This window comes from Schistocerca cancellata, chromosome 4 (assembly GCF_023864275.1).
Source record: "Schistocerca cancellata isolate TAMUIC-IGC-003103 chromosome 4, iqSchCanc2.1, whole genome shotgun sequence".
Taxonomy (NCBI): domain Eukaryota; kingdom Metazoa; phylum Arthropoda; class Insecta; order Orthoptera; family Acrididae; genus Schistocerca; species Schistocerca cancellata.
The window spans coordinates 249,943,992-249,969,606 of record NC_064629.1 but is presented as its reverse complement, the minus strand read 5'-3'; the positions used below and the strand labels follow the sequence as shown (position 1 = coordinate 249,969,606).

General features: G+C 40.4%; 1 protein-coding gene across 1 annotated transcript in view; it reads right to left on the bottom strand.

Annotated features, from left to right (window-relative positions):
- LOC126184064 (organic cation transporter protein-like) overlaps positions 1–25,615 on the bottom strand; it is a 331,100-nt gene that overhangs the window by 81,570 nt on the left and 223,915 nt on the right. Inside the window, exon 8 of the mRNA XM_049926425.1 lies at positions 25,242–25,424. Coding sequence (XP_049782382.1) covers positions 25,242–25,424 — 183 coding nt within the window. The remainder of the gene's footprint in view (positions 1–25,241; positions 25,425–25,615) is intronic.

Below are 25,615 nucleotides of genomic sequence, written 5' to 3'. Positions count from 1 at the left end.
AGCTTTTGCATAGATGTATACAAACCCCATTTTAGAAGTATAGTTGTTGATAATATACTATATTATAGTATATTGTACGCATGAACTTCTGTAATAGAAATAACTTCATCAGTGAAAACAATTACAGTGCGCGCAAAATGCCGTGGCCGCTAGATGCGTCGTCGGTAAGGGAAATGAGGAGAGCGGAAGTTGTGGGGGAAATGCCTAGTGTCATAGGGCAACTGCCATTGCAAAATGAAAGTGGGGCCCCTCCATGAACACTATCACCTCTGCTATCGTTAGCATCTACCAAAATAATTCAAGACGAAAATGCAGCGATTTATTTTCGCCTGGATTTTTAACATTTTGTGGCGAATTTTGAGTAAAACCTATACATTTCTCTGGTTGCCATGTCAAAATTGCTTCTTTTGCCAAAACACAGCGGAATTAACAGTCTCACCTGATAAAAATGTTGCGAAACAATTCTGAAGCAGTGGTTTTTTTAAGTCTGTTAAGTGACGAATTGAGGAAAAATAAATTGAATAGCGTATGAAAAAGCACATTCTAAGTACAAGTAAAAAAAAGTGTAATATCTTCACATATGTTGTTCCAAAACCCTTAGCTTTCCTCATTTCATCAGCTAGCGATGCTCCTTAAAAATTGCAGTCTTTCACCAGAAAATTCTGTAGTTATTGGAATAACACTGTAGATAGAGAAGTTTTACGAAATAACGATATGGTAAAATACACTCCTCTTTGCGTGCTATCATTTGCCAAAAACTCACTTTGATATTTGAATCGGTTTATAAAATATGAGAAATGTTGTGGATGTTTCAGTCTTGCTTTATCGCTGGCGCGGCGCAATCGCAAATGAATGTGCTACATAAGATCAATTTTCTATAGACTGATGACAGATAGACACCTCTACCCAAGTTTAAAGGAAACTTCAGTGTGTTAGCTAAATTTCATATGCAACAGCATATAATGTAGTATGCACCGAGGAAAATCATAGCGACCTCTGTTCTTCATTGCACACTTTCCCGAATTTCCGTAGTGTCTTACTTTCACTTAAATATCACAATAACTGTGACCATTATCATCATGAACGTGACATGTAAAGCTGTAAGTAAAGTAAAAACGTAATTTTTTTACCGAGTAGTTTCTGTAAAAGTGTTTGAGAAAAATTGCAGGGGGCGCACCTCGATTCTATCATCGCTGACCGACCGAAAGGCGGAAAACGATTATAGGCCTCCTCTCCCGAACAAACGAATGAACTCGTACACCACTTTGGACGAAAACTGGTCACTACACATCGCACACCGCATCCTGCGCGCGCTATAATAAGGGAGCAAATAAATTTTTGTGATTATCCTGTAATCCGTTTTTTCTTCATGAGACTGGTTTTCTGTACTGTACATTCCACTTAATAAAGCAAAAAGTTGTTTCATACAGTTACTTAATCTCTATATATGACTGCGTAACAATTTCACAGGTAATATGTATTTTACATTTAATGATAGCCTGATATTTTCCTGACGAATGTATGTCAGGTTATATTCTAGTCCCTCAGGAGTAATTTGTGATAAGCAGCGTATTCCTTACAAGACGTACTGTAAAAAACATTGGCTTGATGGATAGATGAAGAGAAAAGGGCCGAAGATATCAATATTCGTGATGGCTTGAAGCTTCATTGCACTGTTACTCATAAGAGCTGCAGTTTCGTAGTGATATAATGAGTAAATCGCATCCTGTTATTGTTTTCATATCGTTTTATATGTTGGTTAACGATACACTACATTAACACGTTACCATTTCCATAATTTCAAGTTTTTAACAAATCCTAATAAATTAATTATTCAAGTTTGCAGTGTGAAGTGACGATATTCGGCAATATGGGAAATCACATGTACTTTTGACCCAGGTAGGTTGCTTTATTGAAACTACTGCTGAAAGCCTGAAACATTTAGCATTCTCTCACAACTGCCATAACTTGTTTTCAAGAATTATTGTACAGTGAGCACTACAGTGCTATGTACCAACTAGTACTGTTTTTGTGCTGCTTCATTTGTTCTTCAGCTAACGGAAAATTAAAAAGAGTAGACCACCATGCGTGCTAGTATGAACGTTGTTGGTCGTATGGACATAACTAGCAAGTAGAGACTGAGCTGGACAACCATTTCAGTGTTACGAGTAGCCATATATAGCTACAAAATTCATCTATAATCGTGTGTAGAGATTTCATGATGGTTGTCTGAGAAACGATTCCATGCTAAATCAGCTATTTGTGACGTTGTTAAAAAGCATTGTTAATGTTATAGCCATTGTGGAATCAGCCACACCATATGCCACAAACACTATAATGCTTGAACGCCATATCTGTTGATTACACTTGACAGCAGAATTGAGCATTGGCAAGCACGACAGTTGAGCTAATGGTCATGGTCTCACAAGAATTCAACAACTCACTTTGATATTTGAATCGGTTTATAAAATATGAGAAATGTTGTGGATGTTTCAGTCTTGCTTTATCGCTGGCGCGGCGCAATCGCAACTGAATGTGCTACATCAGATCAATTTTCTCGAGACTGATGACAGATAGAGTATAGACAAAGGTCATCACATTACCAAATGTAATCACTTCCACAGTATCTGATGTCATTTGACAACATTCCTATATCCCATCCAATTCGTTCAACACTTCGTCCAAGTCCTTTTCCATTGCTGGCAGAACTACCCTGTCCTCAGCAAACTTTACAGATTTTATTCTTCTCCCTAAAATGTGATTTCCTTTCTCAGCTTTCGGACAAGTGCTTCATTCCTCCTAAAACACGGGTTTGTTTACTTGTGCTAAAAGCATTTATATTTCACACTGTAAGGTTGACGATTCATCTGCTTCATGAGGTTGCTAATTTTAGACTAAATTGATTGCAATTTTTATTCTTTTTCTATCAGGTGTTTTCAGATCAACAATGGATGCATATTTCGCAGCTCGTAACCAGGACAATGGGCATCCTGTTTTAGAAGTGCACTGATGATGAATGTGTTACTTTTATCATTCGTCATCAGTGGGTTTCTAGAAAAGGAATTGCTAGATCAGCAACGTCAATGTATATTTTCTGATTATGTTCTGAGTGTTGTAACATCAAATAATGTATTTGATTGAACACTGTGATGTCTAATACACAGGTGTTCCACGTAAAAAGCACAAAATACAGCTGCTGCATTTTAGACTATAATGCTGGAAACTTTTTTTCATAGCTGTTATAAAATCTATATTGAACGAGAATTCCAAGTTTTAATGTGACTCATGTGCTTCTTTCTTAACACCATACTAGAGGGAAAATGTAATGCTAGAACAGTTCTCTCTGGTATGGTTTTGCAGAAGGAAGATTATGGTAAGCAAACATGTATAAATGGCGTCATCGTAATAAACTTGTCGTACAGGTATAAGCTCTCTTTGCATCTCTGTTTCTTCGCTGTTGCATTCTTAGGCTGCTAGTATATGAAGGAATTCGTGCATAAGTTTATAGTATTACTCGTTTGTATTGTATCTTAGAGTAATTGTTCAATAAGACACTGTTTATTAATGTCGGAATATTGATAATTTGACTTATAGTAAAAGAAAGTGGACAGCTGCTACAGTTTTGCACTCTGTATAGTTGATGATGCACTGATAAATCATGTTCACTTTCAGTGTCTAGTTACAGCTGGAGTGTCAACTAAGGTAAGAAGCCACACTCTTTTGATCTTCTAACTTCTGACACACAATTTGAGAAGTTTTTTTTCGCTACCTGATTTTTTGTTTAAACCGCTTACATTTTACATAGACATTGATGTGGTGACCTGCGTCATGCTGCAGTTAGACCGCATGCTACATACAAATAATTTGCTTGTTATTTCAAACATCTTATTAACTACAGTAGATTACAGTAGAAATTGTGGGACTGTTCTGCCACAGAATTCACAAACTTGGTATTTTGGGAGGTGGGACCAGTGCAAATAGTACTGGCAACTAATATATTATCTATGAACTTTTCCGCCTCCTCAAAGATATTATTTTCATTTATTAAGAATATTGTTCTGATGGGTGAAGGCTATATATATTTCATATTGCAAAAATAAAATTTCTAATTGTGCCTAGCTGATGAAACTGCTGAATTCTACAAATTGATTGTTGTACTGAAACATGATTAAAGATCTGCAAACAGTTAAGAAGAGGGAAAGAGCATTCTTTTTTTAGAAATACACCAGTGAGAATGTGATGTTTGGAACATGACTTACTAGTGTCTTTCTAAAAACGGAATGGCTCTATCAGCGAGATCAACTGGGAATACTGCGAAACCACTGATAACATAGGAGCCGGCCGCGGTGGCCGTGCGGTTCTAGGCACTTCAGTCCGGAACCGCGTGACTGCTACGGTCGCAGGTTCGAATCCTGCCTCGGGCATGGTTGTGTGTGATGTCCTTAGGTTAGTTAGGTTTAAGTAGTTCTAAGTTCTAGGGGACTGATGACCACAGATGTTGAGTCCCATAGTGCTCAGAGCCATTTGAACAATTTGATAACATAAGCCATTTTTCGCCAGCTTCCAGTCTGTGTCCAAGTAGCTACGTGTGTGGATGTAATTCGTCATGATACTAGGCTACTAGAGCCATATATTCCATGTAATTCCTCAGGAAGTGGCGAGAAATAGATTTTATGGAATGTTCTGTAACATGCCTCTTCCTCACTCAACAACATCGATAGTCGATGAGAAAATAAAAGGTAATATGTTTCTTTACTTTTTCAGAGAGCTTGTTTTAGCATGTAATTTTATTTTCTAATTCTTCTAGTCAATTTACTGTTGTTAAAATAATACAGTGAGTGCAGATATCGAAGTTTTTGCAGAGATGTATAGGCACCCTATTTTAGAAGTATACTTGTGGAAAATATGATATTTAGTAGCATATTGTAAGTGTGAGCATCTGTAATAGAAATGACTTCATCAGTGAAGTGAGCTACAGTGAGTGAAAAATGCCGTGGCCGCTAGATGCGCAGTGGGGAAGCGTGGCGAGAGCAGCAGTGGCGTTGGGTCGCTCGGAGCACAGAAGGGGAAATGCCTAGTGCCGGAGGGTAAGTGCCGTTCTAAAATGGAAGTGGGGTCCCTCCACACCCACACTTTCATGGCGACCATTCAGAAAGATCTACTGCTTTCGTTAGTATCTATCAAAATAATTCTGCCGAAAATGCAGTGATTTTTCTTTGCCTGCTTTGTTCACATTTTGTAACTTTCAGAAAAGTATCACAAGAGGCGAATTTTGAGTAAAACTTGTACATTTCTATGGTTGCCATGTCAAGATTTGCTTCTTTTGCCAAAACACAGCGGAATTCACACTGTCTCAACTGATAAAAAGGTTGCGAGACAATTCTGAAGCAGTGGTTTTTTAGGTTTATTAAGTGGCGAATTGCGGAAATGTAAAGTAATAATCTTATGAAAAGGCACATTCTATGTACAAGAAGTAAAAAGTGTAACATCTTCACATATGTGGTTCCAAAACCCATAGCTTTTCCCATTCCATCAGCTAGTGATGACACTTAAAAATTGCATTCTTTCACCAAAACATTGTGTAATTATTGGAATAACACTGTAGATAATGACGTTTTAAGTAATAACGATATGATAAAATACTCTCCTCTTTGTGCGTGCTATCATTTGCCAAAATCTCAATTTGATATTTGAAACCGTTTATAAAATATGTGGAATGTTGTGGATATTTCAGTCTTGCTTTATTGCTGGCGCGGCAAATCGCAAATGAGTGTGCTCCATCAGATCAATTTTCTCCAGACCTGTGACAGATAGACACCGCTACCCAAGTCTAAAGAAAAATTCAGTGTGTAAGCTAAATGTCATATGCAACAGCATATAATGTGGTATGCACCGAGGAAAATCATAGTGACCTCTATTTTTCATTGCACACTTTTCCGGATTTTGGCGTAGTGTCTTACTTTCAAGTAAAAATCACAATAACTGAGACCATCATCATCATGAACCTGACATATAAAGCTATAAGTAAAGCAAAAACGTAATTTTTTTACCGAGTAGTGTACAATTAGTGATAGCCAGAAGAATGTATGTCACGGTTTTTTCTAGTCCCTCAGGAGTATTATGTGATAGGGAACGTGTTTATTCCAAGACGTTCTGTAAAAAAATATTGGCTTGATGGATAGACGCAGAGAAAAGGGCCGAAGATATCATTATTCGTGATGGCTTGAAGCTTCATTGCACTGTTACTCTTCAGAACTGTAGTTTCACATAACGGAAATCTGAATTTACTGGTCAGTAACAGTAACAGTGATGTAATGAGTGAACCGCATGCTATTATTACTTTTTTATCGTTTTATATGTTGTTAACAATACACTGCATTAACACGTTACCATTTCCATAGTTTTAAGTTTTTAACAAGGCCTAATAAATTAATTATTCAAGTTTGCAGTGAGAAGTGACGATATTCGTTAGAGTGGGAAATCACATATTCTTTTGGCCCTGGTAGAATGCATTATTGAAACTACTGCTGAAGGCGTGCAACATTTAGCATTCTCTTACAATCGTCATAACTTGTTTTCAAAGATTATCGTATAGTGAGTACTACAGCGCTATATACCAACTATTACTGCTTTTGTGCTGATCCTTTTCTCTTCAGCTACAGGAAAATTAAATAGAATAAACCACCCTCCGTGCTAGTACGAACGTTGTTGATCGTATGGACATAACTGTCTAGTAAAGACTGACTTGGACAACCATTTCAGTGTCACGAGTAGCAGTATATAGCTACAATATTCTCCTGCAATCATGTGTAGAGATTTAATGATAGTGGTGGCGATACACGTTTGATAAACGATTCCATGCTACATCAGTTATTTGTAACGTTGATTAAAGGACAATGCTTGTGTTATAGCCAGTGTTATAGCTAGTATTATAGCCAGTGTTGAACCATATGCCACATACATTATCATGCTTGAAGGCTAGATCTGTTGATTACACTTGACACCAGAATTGAGCGTTAACAAGCATGACAGTCGTGCTAATGGTATTGTCCCACTAGAATTCCAGAAGTCTCCGAAACTGTGTACAGTAAAACAGAGAAAGATTATCACATTACCAAATGTAATTCCTTCCGTCCTATCTGATGTCATTTGACAAGATTCCTGTGTCTCATCCAATCCAATCAACACTGCTGGCAGAACTACCCTGTCCTCAGCAAACTACAGATTTTATTTCGTCTCCCTAAACTATGATTTCCTTTCCCAGCTTTCGGACAAGTACCTCATTCCTCCTAAAACACAGGTTTGTTTACTTTTGCTAAAAGCATTTATATTTCGTGCTGAAAGGTTGGAGATTCATCTGCTTCATGAGGTTGCTAATTTTAGACTAAATTGTTTGCAATTTTTATTCTTTTTCTATCAGGTGTTTTCAGATCAACAATGGATGCATATTTTGCAGCTCGTAACCAGGATAATGGGCATCCTGTTTTAGAAGTGCACTGACGATGAATGTGTTACTTTTATCGTTGGTCATCAGTGGGTTTCTAGAAAGGGAATTGCTCGATCAACAACGTCAATGAATACTGCAAATAAAATGTATTTCTGATTACGTTGTGAGTGTTGTAACATCAAAAAACGTATTTGATTGAACTCTTATTCTGTGATGTCTAATACACAGGCGTTTCACGTAAAAAGCACAAAATAAAGCCGCTGCTTTTAGACTATAATGCTGGATACTTTTTTTCATAGCTGTTATAAAATCTATATTGAACGAGGATTCCAAGTTTCAATGTGACTCACGTGCTTCTTTCTTAACACCATGCTAGAGGGAAAATGTAATATTGGAACAGTTCTCTCTAGTATGGTTTTGCAGAAGGAAGATATGGTATGCGACCACTAGAGGGAAAATGTAATATTGGAACAGTTCTCTCTAGTATGGGTTTGCTGATGGAAGATTATGGTAAGCAAACATGACTAACTGGCGTTATCGTAATGAACTTGACGTACAGGCATAAGCTTTCTTTGCATCTCTGTTTCTTCACTGCTGCATTCTTAGGCTGCTAGTATATGTAAGAATTCGTGCAATAAGTTTATTGTGTTACTAGTTTGTATTGTATCTTCAATAAGACACTGTTTATTCATGTCCGAATATTGATAATTTGGCTTATAGCAAAAGAAGGTGGACAATTGCTACAGCTTTACACTCTGTATAGTTGAAGATACACTGAAAAATTCTTGTTCACTTTCAGTGTCGAGCCACACACCACTTACATCATCTAAATTCTGACTGACACACAATTTGAGAAGTTTTCGGTGCTATCAGGTTTTTTCTATACACAGCTTACATTTTACATAGACATTGTAGTTTTAAAATTGTCCTTCCGCCAGGACTTCCCCCCCCCCCCCTGGTATTGTACAGAGGCAGTATGCTCGACCACCTCACTCTGAGTCAGCGAGGTATAGTGCAATGCGTAGGTGATGACTTGCGTCATGCTGCAGTTAGACCGCATGGTTTCGCTTTTTATTTCAGACATCTTATTAACTACTGGGGAATGTGATGACACCTGTGAATTATTGTGGTGAATCGCTAATTTAGAGAAGATACGAATACGACTACAGTGGATTACAGTTGAAATTGTGTGACCGTTCTGCCACAGTGCCTGCAGTAGCCAACATTTTTCGGAGGGTATATCGATTAATTATTCACAGTTTCAAACTCAGTGTGTTAACGTAAAGCACATGGGAGTCTGTAGAAAACTGCCGCACACTTCATAGTAGAAATAGACGAATTTATCAAGAATTTTTCAACAAAAGGCTTCCCATCTGCGAGAATAACCACAGGTGAGAACGAAGAATCGAGCTTGACAATGACGCCTGATGTTTCTCACGGTCCAAAATCTATCTTAAGCAGCGCTTGATGTTAAAATCGCCTCAGCAGTCAAGGGAAGGAGATTAGGGTTCAGCTTTCCTCTACATATTACCCTTTCATGCCACTATTCTGTTCAGTTCGTTTTCTACACACTTAAAAATGACTGCCTTTATGTCTTGGTGTGGACCTAATCTCTCACCATCATCTAGCCACAATTTATTTCGTGAAAGCTAATGTCTGTTTTACTCGGAGTGTGGTTGAATTGTAGTGCAAATATTGTGCGTCAGGCAGATATTTACTACCGAGTACACAAGCTACTGAAGAAGTTTGATGATAAATTACATTATCAATATTTTACTACATTTTCCAAGTGTGCATGACGGAATAATTGAGTACTCGATTCTAACAGAATGGTATCTTTCTATTCAGAGAAGAGCAGGCTGTTAGCCGGAGGACAGGCGAGATATTTGTTTACATTCTCATATTGCTCACCTCAAAAAAGAATTGTGTTTGCTTATTCTTCTGCTCTTGTCACAAGTGTTAAAATTATAGAATGCCTCGATGAGTGAAAAGAAAGATAGTTTGTTAGATGAATCTTCTCTGGCGGTGAGTAGTGGGTTAATGTAAGTCTTTTGGTACATCGGCAGCAGATTACAGGAGGGGTTTCTCGGTTTTGTTGAAGAGCCAGCGGCTACACCAACATTTGTAAGTGTGGCGAGTTCTTGTTCCATTGTATTTGCCGCGTGTCGTGAGACGATGTAAGGTTTGTTGTGTGTCGGGTATTTTACCTTAAAATATTTGGTGATACTCTGACTTTCCATTTTCTCCTACTTGTTTTTACTGAAATGTTTCGTCAACTTCCAGGGATATCTTGGTGTACAATATATTTTGAATAATATGTAAAGTACTGTGGTTGGGTGTATATCTTGTTGAAGTCCAAACATTCTTTTTTCCGTTACTGTATTATTCTCATATACGGCTCGTATCTGGTCCAGTATAAGACAATCAACTTACTGTGTCTCTCATTAATGCCAGTTACACAATAGGGGCAATGTAGAAACATATCTGAATGAATGGTATCACAGTGTGCCCTCTTATCACCAACTGAAAATTCCTTGTTAAACACTGAGACAGAAAATACATTGTTGTGAAGCAGTTAGTAGTAGTGGTTAGTCAGCTCGTATAGTCTGTGTTAAAGTAGCAACGTTTCTGGATGTGAGCTGGCTTTTACGTACGTTTTAGGACTACGGAAGGAAGATATCCCAGGTCATTCATCAAAAACTAGTGAGAAACAGACGTTGCCTGACTGTGTCCAGTGTAATGAATATTTAATTGTCGAAGTAGCCTTCGTTTCCAGAAAGATTTCTGTTTATCAGTTAACTGCATAGATAGCTGAAGAGGAAAGAAAAGGTATGGTGTTTATTATTTACGTTCTGATATTATTTTAGATTATTCTGTTTACGTATTCTTCTTTTCTTTTTACTGATGTTGAAATCATATAATGGGTGCAGATGCCAAAGCTTAGAAATAGAAGTATGGGCACACTATTTTAGTAGTACATTTGTGGATAATATGCTTGTTTGAAAGATATTGCTCAAGTGAATATCTGTAATAGGAACGGCTCCGTCAGTGAAGGATGTGAATAAGAAAGGACACATATTTTTGCGACTATCCTTTAATCCATGTTTTCTTTACGAAATAGTTTTTCTGTGCGGCACGTTTCACGTAAATAAAGGACAAATTTTTCATGCACTTACTTAATTTCTATATATGGCTTCGTAACTTCTTCGCAAGTAATAAGTAATCTTCACTGAATGATATCTACATATTTTCCTGGAGAATGTACGTCAGATTTTTGCGAGTCACTCAGGAGTAACATGTGGTACGGAGACGTTTTAAACAATGACGCTCTACAGAAAGAAAGGTTTGGTGTGTGCAGGCCGTAAGAGCGGCCAAAGATATTCTTTTTCGTTTGGTTTGAACCTCCTTTTCAGTGTTGCTTATAGGAGCTGTATTTTCGTATTACTAGTATCGGAATGTAAGGGTGATGTATTGAATAAACAGCATTCTGTTACTACCTTTTTATCATTTTATATATTGTTCACGATACACAGCAGTAAAATGTTAGTTTCCATAATTTTAAGCTTTAACAAAGTATGATATTGTGAAGTACTGATATTCAACAAAGCAGGATATCACGTTTGAGTCTGGTAGCTTGTGCTACTGAATAACTCGACATACATGCCATTTTCCATATGTTCGGAAGTTATTATTGTGTTTTTTGTTCTCTACAATTTGCTGCAAGTATCCATATCGTACTGATCTGTTATTTTGATCACATTCTGTTATAGCGCTCCAGCATTTAATATTCTCTTTCACCTGTCATAGTTTGTTTTCAGTTATTGTCTATAATGTGCACTACAGTGCAATATCCTAAGAAGTATTTCATTAGAATCAGCTTTTCTGCTTCTTCATTTATTCTTCAACTACACGGAAATTTAAAAAAAAAGAAAAGAAAAGCACGACTGCTGTCATTAACATATTTCTATTAAAGTAATATAAAGATACTGTGCTGTTGATTATATGGACATTAATTCCAAGGCCAGGCTGACTTTGAAAACCATTTCAGTGTGCGAGTAGTCATCTATAGCTACAACACACACCTCGGCTGACTTTGAAAACCATTTCAGTGTACCAGTAGTCATCTATAGCTACAACACACACCTCGGCTGACTTTGAAAACCATTTCAGTGTACGAGTAGTCATCTATAGCTACAACAGACACTTGCAGTTTTGTGTAGAGACTTACCATAATTGTGCCGATTGACATCTCGAACCAAAGGATAATGCTAGAATGATTTCTAGAAGAGAACCAGCTTCACAATATCTCACATACATTATAACGCTTGGAGGATAGATTTGTTAATTATACTTGCCACCAGAACTGAATGTCGTGCAGTAAGTTAACAACATTGTTGATTTTAACTGTATCTCCAATTGTAATATTAGTAATTTTTATTTCATCTTAACATTACTAATTTTTACTGTATCTTCGAGTACCATGTCAATAAGACATTGCTTTTTAATGTCACAATTTTAATAATTTGACTTAATTTATAGCAAAAGAAGGTGTGAATTTGCTACAGTTTTGCACTCTGTTCGGCTCATGATGCAAAGACAAATCTGTTCCAACAGGGTGTAACCCCGAGACTGCCTCTGGGTAGATGGTCACATGGATCAACACACCCATAATGCCATATGCTTGATATTTAGGGCGAGGCTTCCAGTGCAAAGAATTCTGCGAATTAAAATATTATGTATGAAGTCTTCCGTCTCCACATAGATATTGAAAGAATCTACATCTAATGTTGAAAAAATAACATTAAAATATGTTCCTAGATGATAGAGCTCCTAAATGCTAATAATTGAATATTGGACTAAATTAGATGGGACGATATTCAAAGCTGTTAGTAAGAGAGAAGGTTATACTTCGTTATTTGTAAATACACTGGTCGGAACATGATATTTGGAACATGACTGTCTTTCTAAAAACGGGATGGCTCGAGCAGAGAAGACAGCTGGTAATACCACAGATCATATAGGCCCATATTTCGCCAGCTTCTACTCCGGGTCAAAGTAGCGACGTTTCTCGATGTGATCCGTCATTATAGGTTCGTTGTACGACTACTAGAATCGTCAGGGACTGGTAAGAAATAGACGTTACCTGGCTGTGTCTCGTTATGGAATGTTGTGTAATCAATATTGTAGGATATTATAGTTTCAGAGGCCTTCGGTTCCAGAAAGATTTCCCTTAATCAGACAATGCACAGACAGTTGAAGAGAAAATAAAAGGTAAGATGTTTACATTCTGACACTGCTCATTTTAGATTTTAATTCTGTTCACTTATTATCCTTATTAATCGTTGTTAAAATCATACAATGAGTGCAGATGCCCAAGCTTTCACGTAGAAGTATGGATACCCTATATTAAAAGGATAATTCCGAATAATATGCTATTGTGAAAGATATCGCTCCAGTGTATTTCTGGAATAGGAATGCCTCCATGATCTAAGAAGTGGAAGGCTGTTTATCAGGTGAGTCCTTCCTAGCTGTTAATTATACAGCTCCTTTTCTGGCAGATTGTGCGTTAATTCGCCTCTTTACATATCGCGGTGAAAGACTGACCAGTAATTACACAATAGATTCCTGTCCGAATTTTCATAGGCAAACAAGGAGTGGTAAATGGAAAATTGGGGGTACCAAATTGATCAGCGAGAGATCTAGTTTTACAAAGAAATATTTAGGCTCTTGAAAATAATCAGGGTATCCTTAATTTGTGATTTTAGGGAAAATACAATTTTCGTAACAAAACAAACAGTGTGGACGGGAGAAATGAGGTATCAGATTGATCAGCTTGAGATCTAGTTTAGCAGAAAAGGGTTTAATTGCTTGACACTGATCAGGATAAATAAGTAAGTCCTAATTAGTTATTTGGAGGGTCAATTTTTGTCCAATGTTGCAAAAAAGCTTTCAATAGCACTAAAATAATTAGGATAGCTAAGATAAACTCTTTTAGTTATATGAGGTTAAACTGAAATATTTCCCGAACAGTTGCTGCTAGTTATGTAAATGGAGTGTCAAAAAATATTAAATCACAGCATAAATTGAAAGTTTCCAGCTTTCTCTTGATCTATATGCTCGGAACTATAGTTGAATAGGTATCGATATGCAAATAAATTATATTTCATGCTTGTGAACATAGCTTGAAAATTAAAATAATTTAAAGAAGATGGTCAAGTGTTTCGTGGGGTGGTCTGTCTTAAGGAAGTAAACAGACTACATTAGAGAATCATTTGATGCAAGTTAGATGGTTAACTTAGAACCTTGGAGTTTTAAAGAGTAACGAAAACGTAAACTCTGTTCACAGACCTTTTCAGACCAATTGCTACCGACCGACCGGCGTGTCGTCATCTACCAATGGCGCAACTGGATGCGGTCTGAAGGTGCATAGGGTCAGTACACGGCTCTCCCAGCCGTTGTCAATTTTCGTGATGTGAAGTAGCTCCTCAGTTGGTGTCGTGAGGCTGAGTGCACCCTGTACCAATCTCCCCACCAAGGAAAAATCCCTGGCGATACTATAAACCAAACCCGATTCCTCTGCATGTCAGTCAGCCACGCTCACCACTCAGCCACGGAGGTAGACACTTTAAAAGAGTTCTAGGTGATATTTGTCTGGTGGAATTTCTCTCAGTGGTTTCCTTACATCACTAGCTTATGAGCATCTCAGCTGTTACGTATGATATGATAATTATTCAGCTGCGCATCAAATGTTTCTCTGTTTTATTTCTTATGCTTCAACCAGTATGATGACACATACGAAAAACGGGTCAGACCTCAGAAGTTTGTGTGGCGCGTAAAGTGAGCTAATGATATCACACTAACACCAATTTCATCGCAGTTCTGCACAACGCCACCGTGCACGTGTCACGCATTAGGAAGGTCGTCATAGCCCTCTTGTCCACATTTCATTCCTTCTTTAGACTCCTCTACAATGGCGGTCAGAACCGCGACTACCAGCGTTGATATCACACGATTGTCTTATGGGTGGCTGAGGAAAACGCTTCTGACATACCGCCACTCAGTATCGGTACGAAAAGGCCTCAGGAAGTGACATAAAGTGCGTCAGTGGAAGCACCCCTTCCCTAGGGGAGTTCGCTTACACCAATTTCGGAGTCAAAAACGACAGTACGCAGTGTGATGAACAACAGGACAACATTCGGAACAATATTCAACACTGCTGACAATTCTCGGACAGTTCAACCCATCTGCATGACATCGAGGTTGTGCAACTCCATAAACGTAATCTGGCGCCTTTGGAGCATCGCACGACGGCAATTTTTGCTTTGGAATAGGGGGTGGAACCACACGCGACCGTTGTAAACCATTCGACAAACTTTGATGTGATCCTAAGCAGCAAAGGGTGTTTATCCTTTTTCAGTCCTCCTGTGTTCCACACCCTCCTGTGTTATGATCAAGAAGGTCTGCAACGCTGACACATACGTGAATGAAAGAGCAAAGGATAAAAGATCGCTCTGTGACCAATCTCCCCCCCCCCCCCCCCCAACTCCCTAACTCCCAGTTTGGCAACGATTTCACAGTTACCCACACACATTTGTTAAGCACTTTGAAAATGATCTGTACAGAGACAATCACACCCACTGATCTGTGTGGCGCTTTATGCTGTTCTGGCGCCTAATGGCAGGCAAAGCGCCTAATGGCAGGCAACCCTATCGATAGCTCTTGTGTTGTGCAGTGTAATTTGAGTATATTTAACTCAGTAGTTGAATGAGTCTGTGATGTAAAATTTTTTAATACTTTGATACTTTTGTAATCATCTTTTTTTTTGAATGGTTCAGTTACTTAATTTTACCGTTGTACAGATACGTTACTATTTTGCTGCCAAGTGTCGAACTGTTACGTAGAAAAATCTTCAAGTAAGATATTGAATACATTGCATTAAGTGGGTGTCGACTTAAAGCTAATATAAATGCAGACATTCTCACACTTTGTCATTGAATGAACAATTTCCTATGATGTGTCCTCCACAAACAAGATATTTTCATTTACCAAGACTGTTGTTTAGTAGGCTGAAAAATGAGTTCTAAATTTACCTACACCTGAGTACAACAGTGTCTTTCATTCAGTATGAAGAGTGATGTGCAGGCTTTTAACCATGGGACAGGGGTAAATTTCATAGACAGACACTGGTGGGAATGCGTGTTGAGAAAAATTGACATCTGCGTGTTTCTCCAAAAGGACTGGTTCCATGAGCGAGGGCAAACGCTAAGGATAGTTTTCTGACAAATATCCAGTATTCTATGGCGTTTTCATTTCCAGAAAAATGTATCTTCGTCTAATACATAGAGGGCTGAAGTGAAAATACATCTCAAGATATTTGTTTAGATTATGCCGCTAATTTACTTGTTCTTGTCTTCTTTACTCTGTTTTTGAAAATTATGTATTTTCCTAAGCTATCAAATGGAAGTATGAAAACCGTATTTTAGAAGTACACCAGTAAAAAATATGATACTTCTAAATATTGGTTCAAATGGATGCCGGCCCGTGTGGCCGAGCGGTTCTAGGCGCTTCAGTCTGGAACCGCGCGACAGCTAGGGTCGCAGGTTCGAATCCTGCCTCAGGCATGGATGTGTGTGATGTCCTTAGGTTAGTTAGGTTTAAGTAGTTCTAAGTACTATGGGACTTAACATCTGAGGTCATCAGTCCCCTGGAACTTAGAACTACTTAAACCTACCTAAACTAAGGACATCACACACATCCATGCCCGAGGCAGGATTCGAACCTGAAACCGTAGCGGTCGCGCTGTATCGGACTGAAGCGCCTAGAACCGCTCGGCCACAACGGGCTGCTAAATACTTATCACATCTATATCTTTGTAACAGGTACGGCGCAATCATAAAAAATTATGTTGAGATTATTTGTCAGGAGGATTTCATCAGTGGATTAACTTTATCGGTTTTTCCGGTGAATCGTTCGTTAATTCACTTCCGTTGGTACCGTGCTGGCAGAAGAGGTGAGAGGTCGTCGTTTTTGTTGGAAAGCCAATTGCTGCACTGCCATTTGTAAATAAAGCGAGACTTTTTCCGTTGTAAAGGCCGTGTGTTTCCTCGAGATTGCCGTGTTCCCAGGCAATGTGCCTTGAAGTGTTCACAATCAACTTCATCTTTTTTGTTTTGTTTTCTCCTACTTGCTTTTATTGTCGTGTTCCGTCTTCTACACTCCTGGAAATTGAAATAAGAACACCGTGAATTCATTGTCCCAGGAAGGGGAAACTTTATTGACACATTCCTGGGGTCAGATACATCACATGATCACACTGACAGAACCACAGGCACATAGACACAGGCAACAGAGCATGCACAATGTCGGCACTAGTACAGTGTATATCCACCTTTCGCAGCAATGCAGGCTGCTATTCTCCCATGGAGACGATCGTAGAGATGCTGGATGTAGTCCTGTGGAACGGCTTGCCATGCCATTTCCACCTGGCGCCTCAGTTGGACCAGCGTTCGTGCGGGACGTGCAGACCGCGTGAGACGACGCTTCATCCAGTCCCAAACATGCTCAATGGGGGACAGATCCGGAAATCTTGTTGGCCAGGGTAGTTGACTTACACCTTCTAGAGCACGTTGGGTGGCACGGGATACATGCGGACGTGCATTGTCCTGTTGGAACAGCAAGTTCCCTTGCCGGTCTAGGAATGGTAGAACGATGGGTTCGATGACGGTTTGGATGTACCGTGCACTATTCAGTGTCCCCTCGACGACCACCAGTGGTGTACGGCCAGTGTAGGAGATCGCTCCCCACACCATGATGCTGGGTGTTGGCCCTGTGTGCCTCGGTCGTATGCAGTCCTGATTGTGGCGCTCACCTGCACGGCGCCAAACACGCATACGACCATCATTGGCACCAAGGCAGAAGCGACTCTCATCGCTGAAGACGACACGTCTCCATTCGTCCCTCCATTCACGCCTGTCGCGACACCACTGGAGGCGGGCTGCACGATGTTGGGGCGTGAGCGGAAGACGGCCTAACGGTGTGCGGGACCGTAGCCCAGCTTCATGGAGACGGTTGCGAATGGTCCTCGCCGATACCCCAGGAGCAACAGTGTCCCTAATTTGCTGGGAAGTGGCGGTGCGGTCCCCTACGGCACTGCGTAGGATCCTACGGTCTTGGCGTGCATCCGTCCGTCGCTGCGGTCCGGTCCCAGGTCGACGGGCACGTGCACCTTCCGCCGACCACTGGCGACAACATCGATGTACTGTGGAGACCTCACGCCCCACGTGTTGAGCAATTCGGCGGTACGTCCACCCGGCCTCCCGCATGCCCACTATACGCCCTCGCTCAAAGTCCGTCAACTGCACATACGGTTCACGTCCACGCTGTCGCGGCATGCTACCAGTGTTAAAGACTGCGATGGAGCTCCGTATGCCACGGCAAACTGGCTGACACTGACGGCGGCGGTGCACAAATGCTGCGCAGCTAGCGCCTTTCGACGGCCAACACCGCGGTTCCTGGTGTGTCCGCTGTGCCGTGCGTGTGATCATTGCTTGTACAGCCCTCTCGCAGTGTCCGGAGCAAGTATGGTGGGTCTGACACACCGGTGTCAATGTGTTCTTTTTTCCATTTCCAGGAGTGTAGTTGGACAATCTTTCAGCACTATGTATAGAGTGTGATTCAAGAATAACTGTACACACTTCGTGGGTATAATATATGCATCAAAATAATAGTAAAATGTTAAGTAAAGTTTTGTCTGAAATTGCTTTGTTCCCTAGTCGTGACGTATAATGTCATTTGTGATGTGCCTTACATCACGGGCTGGTACAGGCTTGTCGTCTTCGCCTGCAATCGCTTTGAACATCTTCTGGGGTAAATGTACTGTACATAGTTGTTGAATTTCGGATCCCTTCGTGTTGTTTCTGGGAAGTATTAATTTTGTGATCTTTGTGTTCCACTTGTAACTCCTACCGTCTAGCATAGCTCTGAAATAAATAAATTTTATCCAAAACTTCAAGATTTTACACTTATTTTGATAAATACGTTGCACCTAAAAAGTGTGTACAGTTACTTCTGAATGGCCAAGAATTAATTTTGTGTTGTTTGAGGTGCACTGTAACCTCTACTCAGCTGAATATCACAGAAATACAGCAATTTCAGACAGAACGTTATTTAACGTTTTACTCTTATTTTGATGCATACATTACATCCATGAAGTGTACACATTTACTTTTGAATCAATCTGTATATTAAAGTTAACAATATATGTCAAACGTGCACACCACTGCGACTGAGTGTATACCGTTCTTCAAGAACTAAACGATCTTGTATCCAATCCGCTTATTGTATCATACATCCATGATGGTTGTACAGGAGGGGAAACGCTGAAACATTTCTGATAAAATCCCATCACACTGTTACCCTGGCATCTCCGACGAAAAAGATCCTTATAAAAACTGACTTACAAAAAGCACTTTTGTGAAATAGTGCCATTAATCACACATAGTTGGTAGGGTGAAACAATCTAGTCCAAAGGGGCGTAGGTTTTAAGACTGAGACTGGTTACATGGTCACGTGAGTCAACACGTAGCACATCATCTCACACTCCCCATATCGCAAGCCTTATATGTAGGGTGAGGGATCCAGTGCAGACAATATGGCTGGCTAACATATTATGCTCCTATCAGATGTTTTCATTTCATTTACTGAGAATTTTGTACCACTGGGTAGAATATTGCATATTACATTTTAAAAAATAAAATTTATAAATTCGTCTAGGTGTTGCACGTTCTAAATGTAAACCTTCAATGAACATTGCGCTACGTAATAAGTAAAGATATACAAGCTACTAAGAAGAGGGAATGGATACTTCTCTTAAAAAAAATATAAAAAAAACACTAATGGGAGTATTATTTTTGGAACATGACTCGCTAGTGTCTTTCTAGAAACGAAATGACTCGATTAGCAAAGGCAGTTGGCAATATCACGATACCAATGCTCGCTGATGCGAGGACCAGGTGCAGACGTTCCATGTCATACATCAGAGACCGGTGAGAAGCAGAAGTTATCTTGTTGTGTCCTGTTATAGACAGATTTTGTAATTAAGACTCAGTCATCTATAATGCCTTCGTTTCCAGACAGATTTCCCATAGTCAAACATATTCATAGATATTTGAAGTGAAAATAAGGGGTTAGATATTTGTTTAATTAATCTACATCTACATGGATACTCTACAAATCACATTTACGTGCCTGGCAGATGGTTCATCGAACCGCCTTCACAATTATCTATTATTCCAATCTCGTATACCGCGCGGAAAGAACTAACACCTATATCTTTCCGTACAAGCTCTGATTTCCCTTGTTTTATTGCGGTTTTTGTCCCTATTTAGGTTGCTGTCAACAAAATATTTTCACATTCGGAGGAGAAAGCTGATGATTGGAATTTAGTGAGAAGATTCTGTCGCAACGAAAAACGCCTTTCCTTCAATTTAGTGAGAAGATTCTGTCGCAACGAAAAACGCCTTTCCTTCAATGATGTCCAGCCCAAGTCCTGTATCATTTCAGTGACATTCTCTCCCATATTTTGCGATAATACAAAACTTGCTGCCCTTCTTTGAACTTTTTCGATGTACTCCGTCAGTCCTTTCTGGTAAGGATCCCACACCGCGCAGCAGTATTCTAAAAGAGAACGGACAAGCGTAGTGTAGGCAGTCTCCTTAATAGATGTGTTACATTTTCTAAGTGTCTTGCCAATAAAACGCAGTTTTCTGTGTGTTCCTAAGTTTATCGTAATTGTAATTCCTAGGTATTTAGTTGAATTTACAGGCTTTAGATTTGACTGGTTTATCGTGTAAGAGAAGTTCAACGAATTCCTTTTAGCCGTCATGTGGATGACCTCACACATTTCGTTATTTAGGGCCAACTGCCAATTTTCGCACCATTCAGATATTTTTTCTAAATAGTTTTGCAATTTGTTTTGATCTTCTGATGACTTTATTAGTCGATAAACGACAGCGTCATCTGCAAACAACCTAAGACGGCTGCTCAGATTGTCTCCCAAATCGGTTATATAGATAAGAAACAGCAAAGGGCCAGAACATTACCTTGGGGAACGCCAGAAATCGCTTCTCTTTTACTCGATGACTTTCCGTCAATTACTACGAACTGTGACCTCTGACAGGACACAAATCCAGTCACATAACTGAGACGATATTCCGTAAGCACGCAATTTCACTACAAGCCGCTTGTGGTGGTACGGTGTCAAAAGCCTCCGGAAATCCAGAAATATGGAATCGATCTGAAATCCCTTGTCGATAGCACTCAACACTTCATGCGAGTAAAGAGCTAGTTGTGTTTCATGTTTTGTAAGCCCATGTTGACTGTATCAATAGACCGTTTTCTTCGAGGTAATTCACAACGTTCGAACACAATGTATGTTCCAAAATCCTGCTGCACATCGACGTTAAGTGCCTGTAATTAAGTGGATTATGCGAACTACCTTTCGTGAATATTGGTGTGAGCTGTGCAACTTTCCGGTATTTGGGTACGGCTCTTTCATTGAGCGAAGGTTGTATTTTTAAGTATAATTCTGTTTACTATTTCTTCTGTTTTTTCTCTGTTGCCGGCCGCTGTGGCCGAGCGGTTCTAGGCGCTTCAGTCCGGAACCGCGCTGTTGCTACGGTCGCAGGTTCGAATCTTGCCTCGGGCATGGATGTGTGTGATGTCCTTAGGTTAGTTAGGTTTAAGTAGTTCTAAGTCTAGGGGACTGATGACCACCGATGTTAAGTCCCATAGTGCTTAGAGCCATTTGAACCAATTCTCTGTTGTTAAAGTTGTAGAATGAGTGCAAATGCTCAAGCTTTCAAATATGAGTACGGCCATTCTATTTTAGATGTACACTTGCGTAGAATATGCTGTTTTGAAACGTATGACTAAAGTGTTTTTCTGTAATTCCGTAATAACAGTGGCTCCGTCAGCGAAGATTGTGAATAAAGCAAGATATACATTTTGTGACTATCCTATGTTCTGGCACTTCTCTAGTGAGATTGTTATTCTCTGCTGAACAGTTCGCGTAAAAATTGCAGGGAATCGTGAACAATATATGTAAAATGAATGTAGAAACAGTATGCTGTAAACTCAGAAGTAGCACACAAGATCCGATACGTTATATGAAAAAACAGCTATGAACTCTGACTCAAACTCTCGAGAAATGCAGTTACTTAATGCAGATTATTCATCTCAATTAAAGGATTCGATACTTTTTTCACCAGTAATACATAATCTAGAGTGATGAAAATCTCAAGTGTTTTCCAGGAGTATGTAAATCAGCTATTTGCAAGTCGCTAGGGAGTAATGTGTGATTTGGATTTGGAGCATATTTACCCAATGGTGTTCCGTGGGAGGAAATGCCTGATGCATGCAGGCAATGGAAACAGCCATAGATTTTCTTTTTCTCGAGAGTTTGAGTATAGAGAGTAATTACACTGGCGAGTGCCGCGCGGGATTAGCCGAGCGGTCTCAGGCGCTGCAGTCATGGACTGTGCGGCTGGTCCCTGCGGAGGTTCGAGTCCTCCCTCGGGCATGGGTGTGTGTGTTTGTCCTTAGGATAATTTAGGTTAAGTAGTGTGTAAGCTTAGGGACTGATGACCTTAGCAGTTAAGTCCCATAAGATTTCTCACACATTTGAACATTTTTTTGTTATGCTGTGTGACGAGGTCCGTAACTGCCTGCTGCACATTCTCGTTCGACAGGAATCGTCGACCGTTCAAGCCCTTCGTTAAGGGACCGAAGGCGTATTAATAGCGTGGTGAGAGATCAGGACTATATTGAGGGTGCTCTAGTGCCTCCTACTTCAGTTGGCGCAGATTATGCCTCACGACATTTGTAATATGGGGAGGAACATTATCATTAACCAGCAGCAATCCTTGTCACAGTTTTCCTATGCGTTTCGCCTTGATTGGACGTCGTAATATCTGCAGCACTGTCCAGTACCGTTCTCCAGTGGTGGAGACATCAGGTTCCTTGGAAATCAATAAATAATGGACTCCAGTAATGAAAGAACAGGGTGAGCATCACCTTTCCAGCAAATGGCTGGCTCTTCCACTTCTTGGGACAAGGGGACATTGGATGACACTGTTGTATCATGGACGCTTTCGACTCCGTGTCCCAGAGATGATACCAGCTTCCGTTGCCTGCAACAATGCGTTCATGGAAAGTGGTACCTTCCACACTGAAGCTAATGTCGAGATCTTTTGCTAGTGCACGAATGGTTATGTACCGGTCTGCCCTAATCGCATCATCAACCACCTGCTTCTTGTTGTCCGTAGTGGATGAAGCTGGCCCCCCAGATCGACCTCCATCTTGTGACCAGTACGGAACTTGGCGCACCATACCATTAACGTTTGCTTTTGACAGACATGCTACTCCATACACATTTTTTATTCTCCGGTGGATGACTATCAGTGTATGTCCTCAGGCAACCAAGAAAGGAATAACAGCACGTTGGTCCTGCTTGGATGCATTTGAAAATAACGTCATCATGGTTCACGTTCCCGCATTTACTGCACACACGTCAGAAAGACACGAAGGGCACACTAATCCCTTGCCATTGGAGTTGCGCTACGTTGCATATTCGCTGCAGTAACGCCGTTAAACGCAACATTTTTGATTGTCTCTTGTACACTGACAGAAAAAAATCACAACACCAAATAATAATTAAAGTAGAGTAATGAAATTTCGAGAATACATTTGTCTACTTAACATATTTAAGTGATTAAAATTGTAAAACCACAGATTAATATAAGCGGAAGATAAGCCGTTGTAACGGCTGGTCCCGGCGGAGGTTCGAGTCCTCCCTCGGGCATGGGTGTGTGTGTTTGTCCTTAGGATAAGTTAGGTTAAGTAGTGTGTAAGCTTAGGGACTGACGACCTGAGCAGTTAAGTCACATAAGATTTCACACACACACACACAAGCCATTGTAAATGTTAAATTATGATACATTAATTACCGATGTAACCGCCAGAATGTTGAATGCAAGCATGCGAACGTGCGCGCATTGTACAGGTGACAGATATCAGTTTGGGGGATGGAGTTCCATGCCTGTAGCACTTGGTCGGACAATACAGGGACGGTTAATGCTGTTTGTGGATAATGCTGGAGTTGACGTCCGATAATGACTCATATGTGTTCAATTGGAGACAGATCTGGTGATCGAGAATGCCAAGGCAACATGTCGACTCTCTGCATAGCATGTTGGGTGACAACAACGGTATGCAGGCGAGCATTATCCTGTTCGAAACCATTCCCTGGAATGCTGTTCGGCCGGCCAGGGTGGCCGAGCGGTTCTAGGCGCTACACTATGGAACCGCGAGAGCGCTATGGTCGCAGGTTCGAATCCTGCCTCGGGCATAGATGTGTGTGTTGTCCTTAGGTTAGATAGGTTTAAGTAGTTCTAAGTTCTAGGGGACTGATGACCTGAGATGTTAAGTCCCATAGTGCTCAGAGCCATTTTGTGAAATACATGAAATATATTCGTAATTGCGCATGTGGACCACCATCAGCTGTATAATGGAATGACAACAATGAATAAATGTCCGAAGGAACGTTGCATCGTAATTCGGAGTAACAAGGGCACTGCAATGTCGTATTTATCTGCCGACACTGGGCAAGTGACTTTCAAGGAAAATGTCTCACCTGTATGGGAATATACGTAATGGATGTACGAGTACAAGTAGTAGACACTTGGTTGATGATACATGGAAGTTTGGATCTGCCCGCGAGTCGTGCTCGGATAGCCAAATGGTGTCGGCGCGGTAGCTCAGCGTGTTCGGTCAGAGGGTTAGCTACCCTCTGTAATATTTTTGTTCTTAGTTATAGTTACCGCGCTGTATCAAATTAAGTAAAACGTTGCACACTATTGTAAATAAAGAGTATACAGAGATAAAAACATATTGCGTAAACTTTGTGTATGGTTGACTTTAGCCGATACATTGCAGTGTAGATATGCAGATAAGATATCTTTACTTATAACTGAGAGCAGGGCGACATCTCATTTTTCGAGTTGTTGATTTTTATATCCAGCGGACGGTCACAGACAGCGCGCCCAGGACCTCTGTCCGTGAGGACTTGCCATCTGCTATGGAATACTTATCATCCGATGTTAAGAAACTTTTCGGTGAAAAAATTTGATTTTTTGTACATCTTACAGTCTTGGCTCCATTTTGTTTCTGTAGTACGTCATATTTACTGCGCTGTATCAGATGAAGTAAAATATTGCACGAAATTTTAAAGCTTTGCAGAAGTTAAAACGGACTGCGGAAACTTCTCGTTTGGTTGAGCTTAGCTCACTCATTGCTGTATATGAAATATACGTAAAATATCGAAATTTTAATTAAAAATTGAGATCAGAACGATATCTCATTTCTTTCTCGAGTTCTTGATTTTTATATCGAATGGACGGTCCTACAGAACGAGCACCTTCCATCTCTGCGAATCGGGAATTATATGGTCACAACAATCGTCATATTTCACAAACGGTTCAAGATATCGACACAAAGTGCTCTCTCTCTCTCTCTCTCTCTCTTTCTTTCTTTTTTGCACGCAAAGAGGTACATTTGTTCTGTAATGAATATAACACCCAAGCGACGCGCGTAAACATGTCTACAGCACCTGAGGAATGGCGGTGCAGGACGTGTATACACGCCCACATCAGCGATAGGGTTAACGAGGAAACGCTGCATCTAGCAGCCGCAGTAGTGTTCACCAGTGGATACGCTCCATATTGGAGTTTTGGCCTACCTGTGTAGGCAGCAGCTCGGCAGCGTACTGCGTGGCGGCATTGTAGGCGACGTTGATGGCGAGGCGCGACAGTAGCGCCAGCGCGAGCGCAGCGGCGGGTCCCGGCTTCACGTCAGGCAGCGCCACGGCAGCGGCGCACAGCGATAGTGCGCCCGCCGACAGCGCCTTGCGGCCCACACGGTCCTGTCAGCAGTTCCAAATGCGCGGTCGCCTTTATCTTTCGATTTGCTAACAAATGAATGGCCTGTGCAAAATGTTTGTTTAGCCAAACAACTGCAAGTGGATCTTTGCTGACCCTACAGTTCTCAAATTTTCACTTTCACTACTATATGGTTTCAGTCATCCAAGATTATTCGATTTTCATTTCGTTTTAC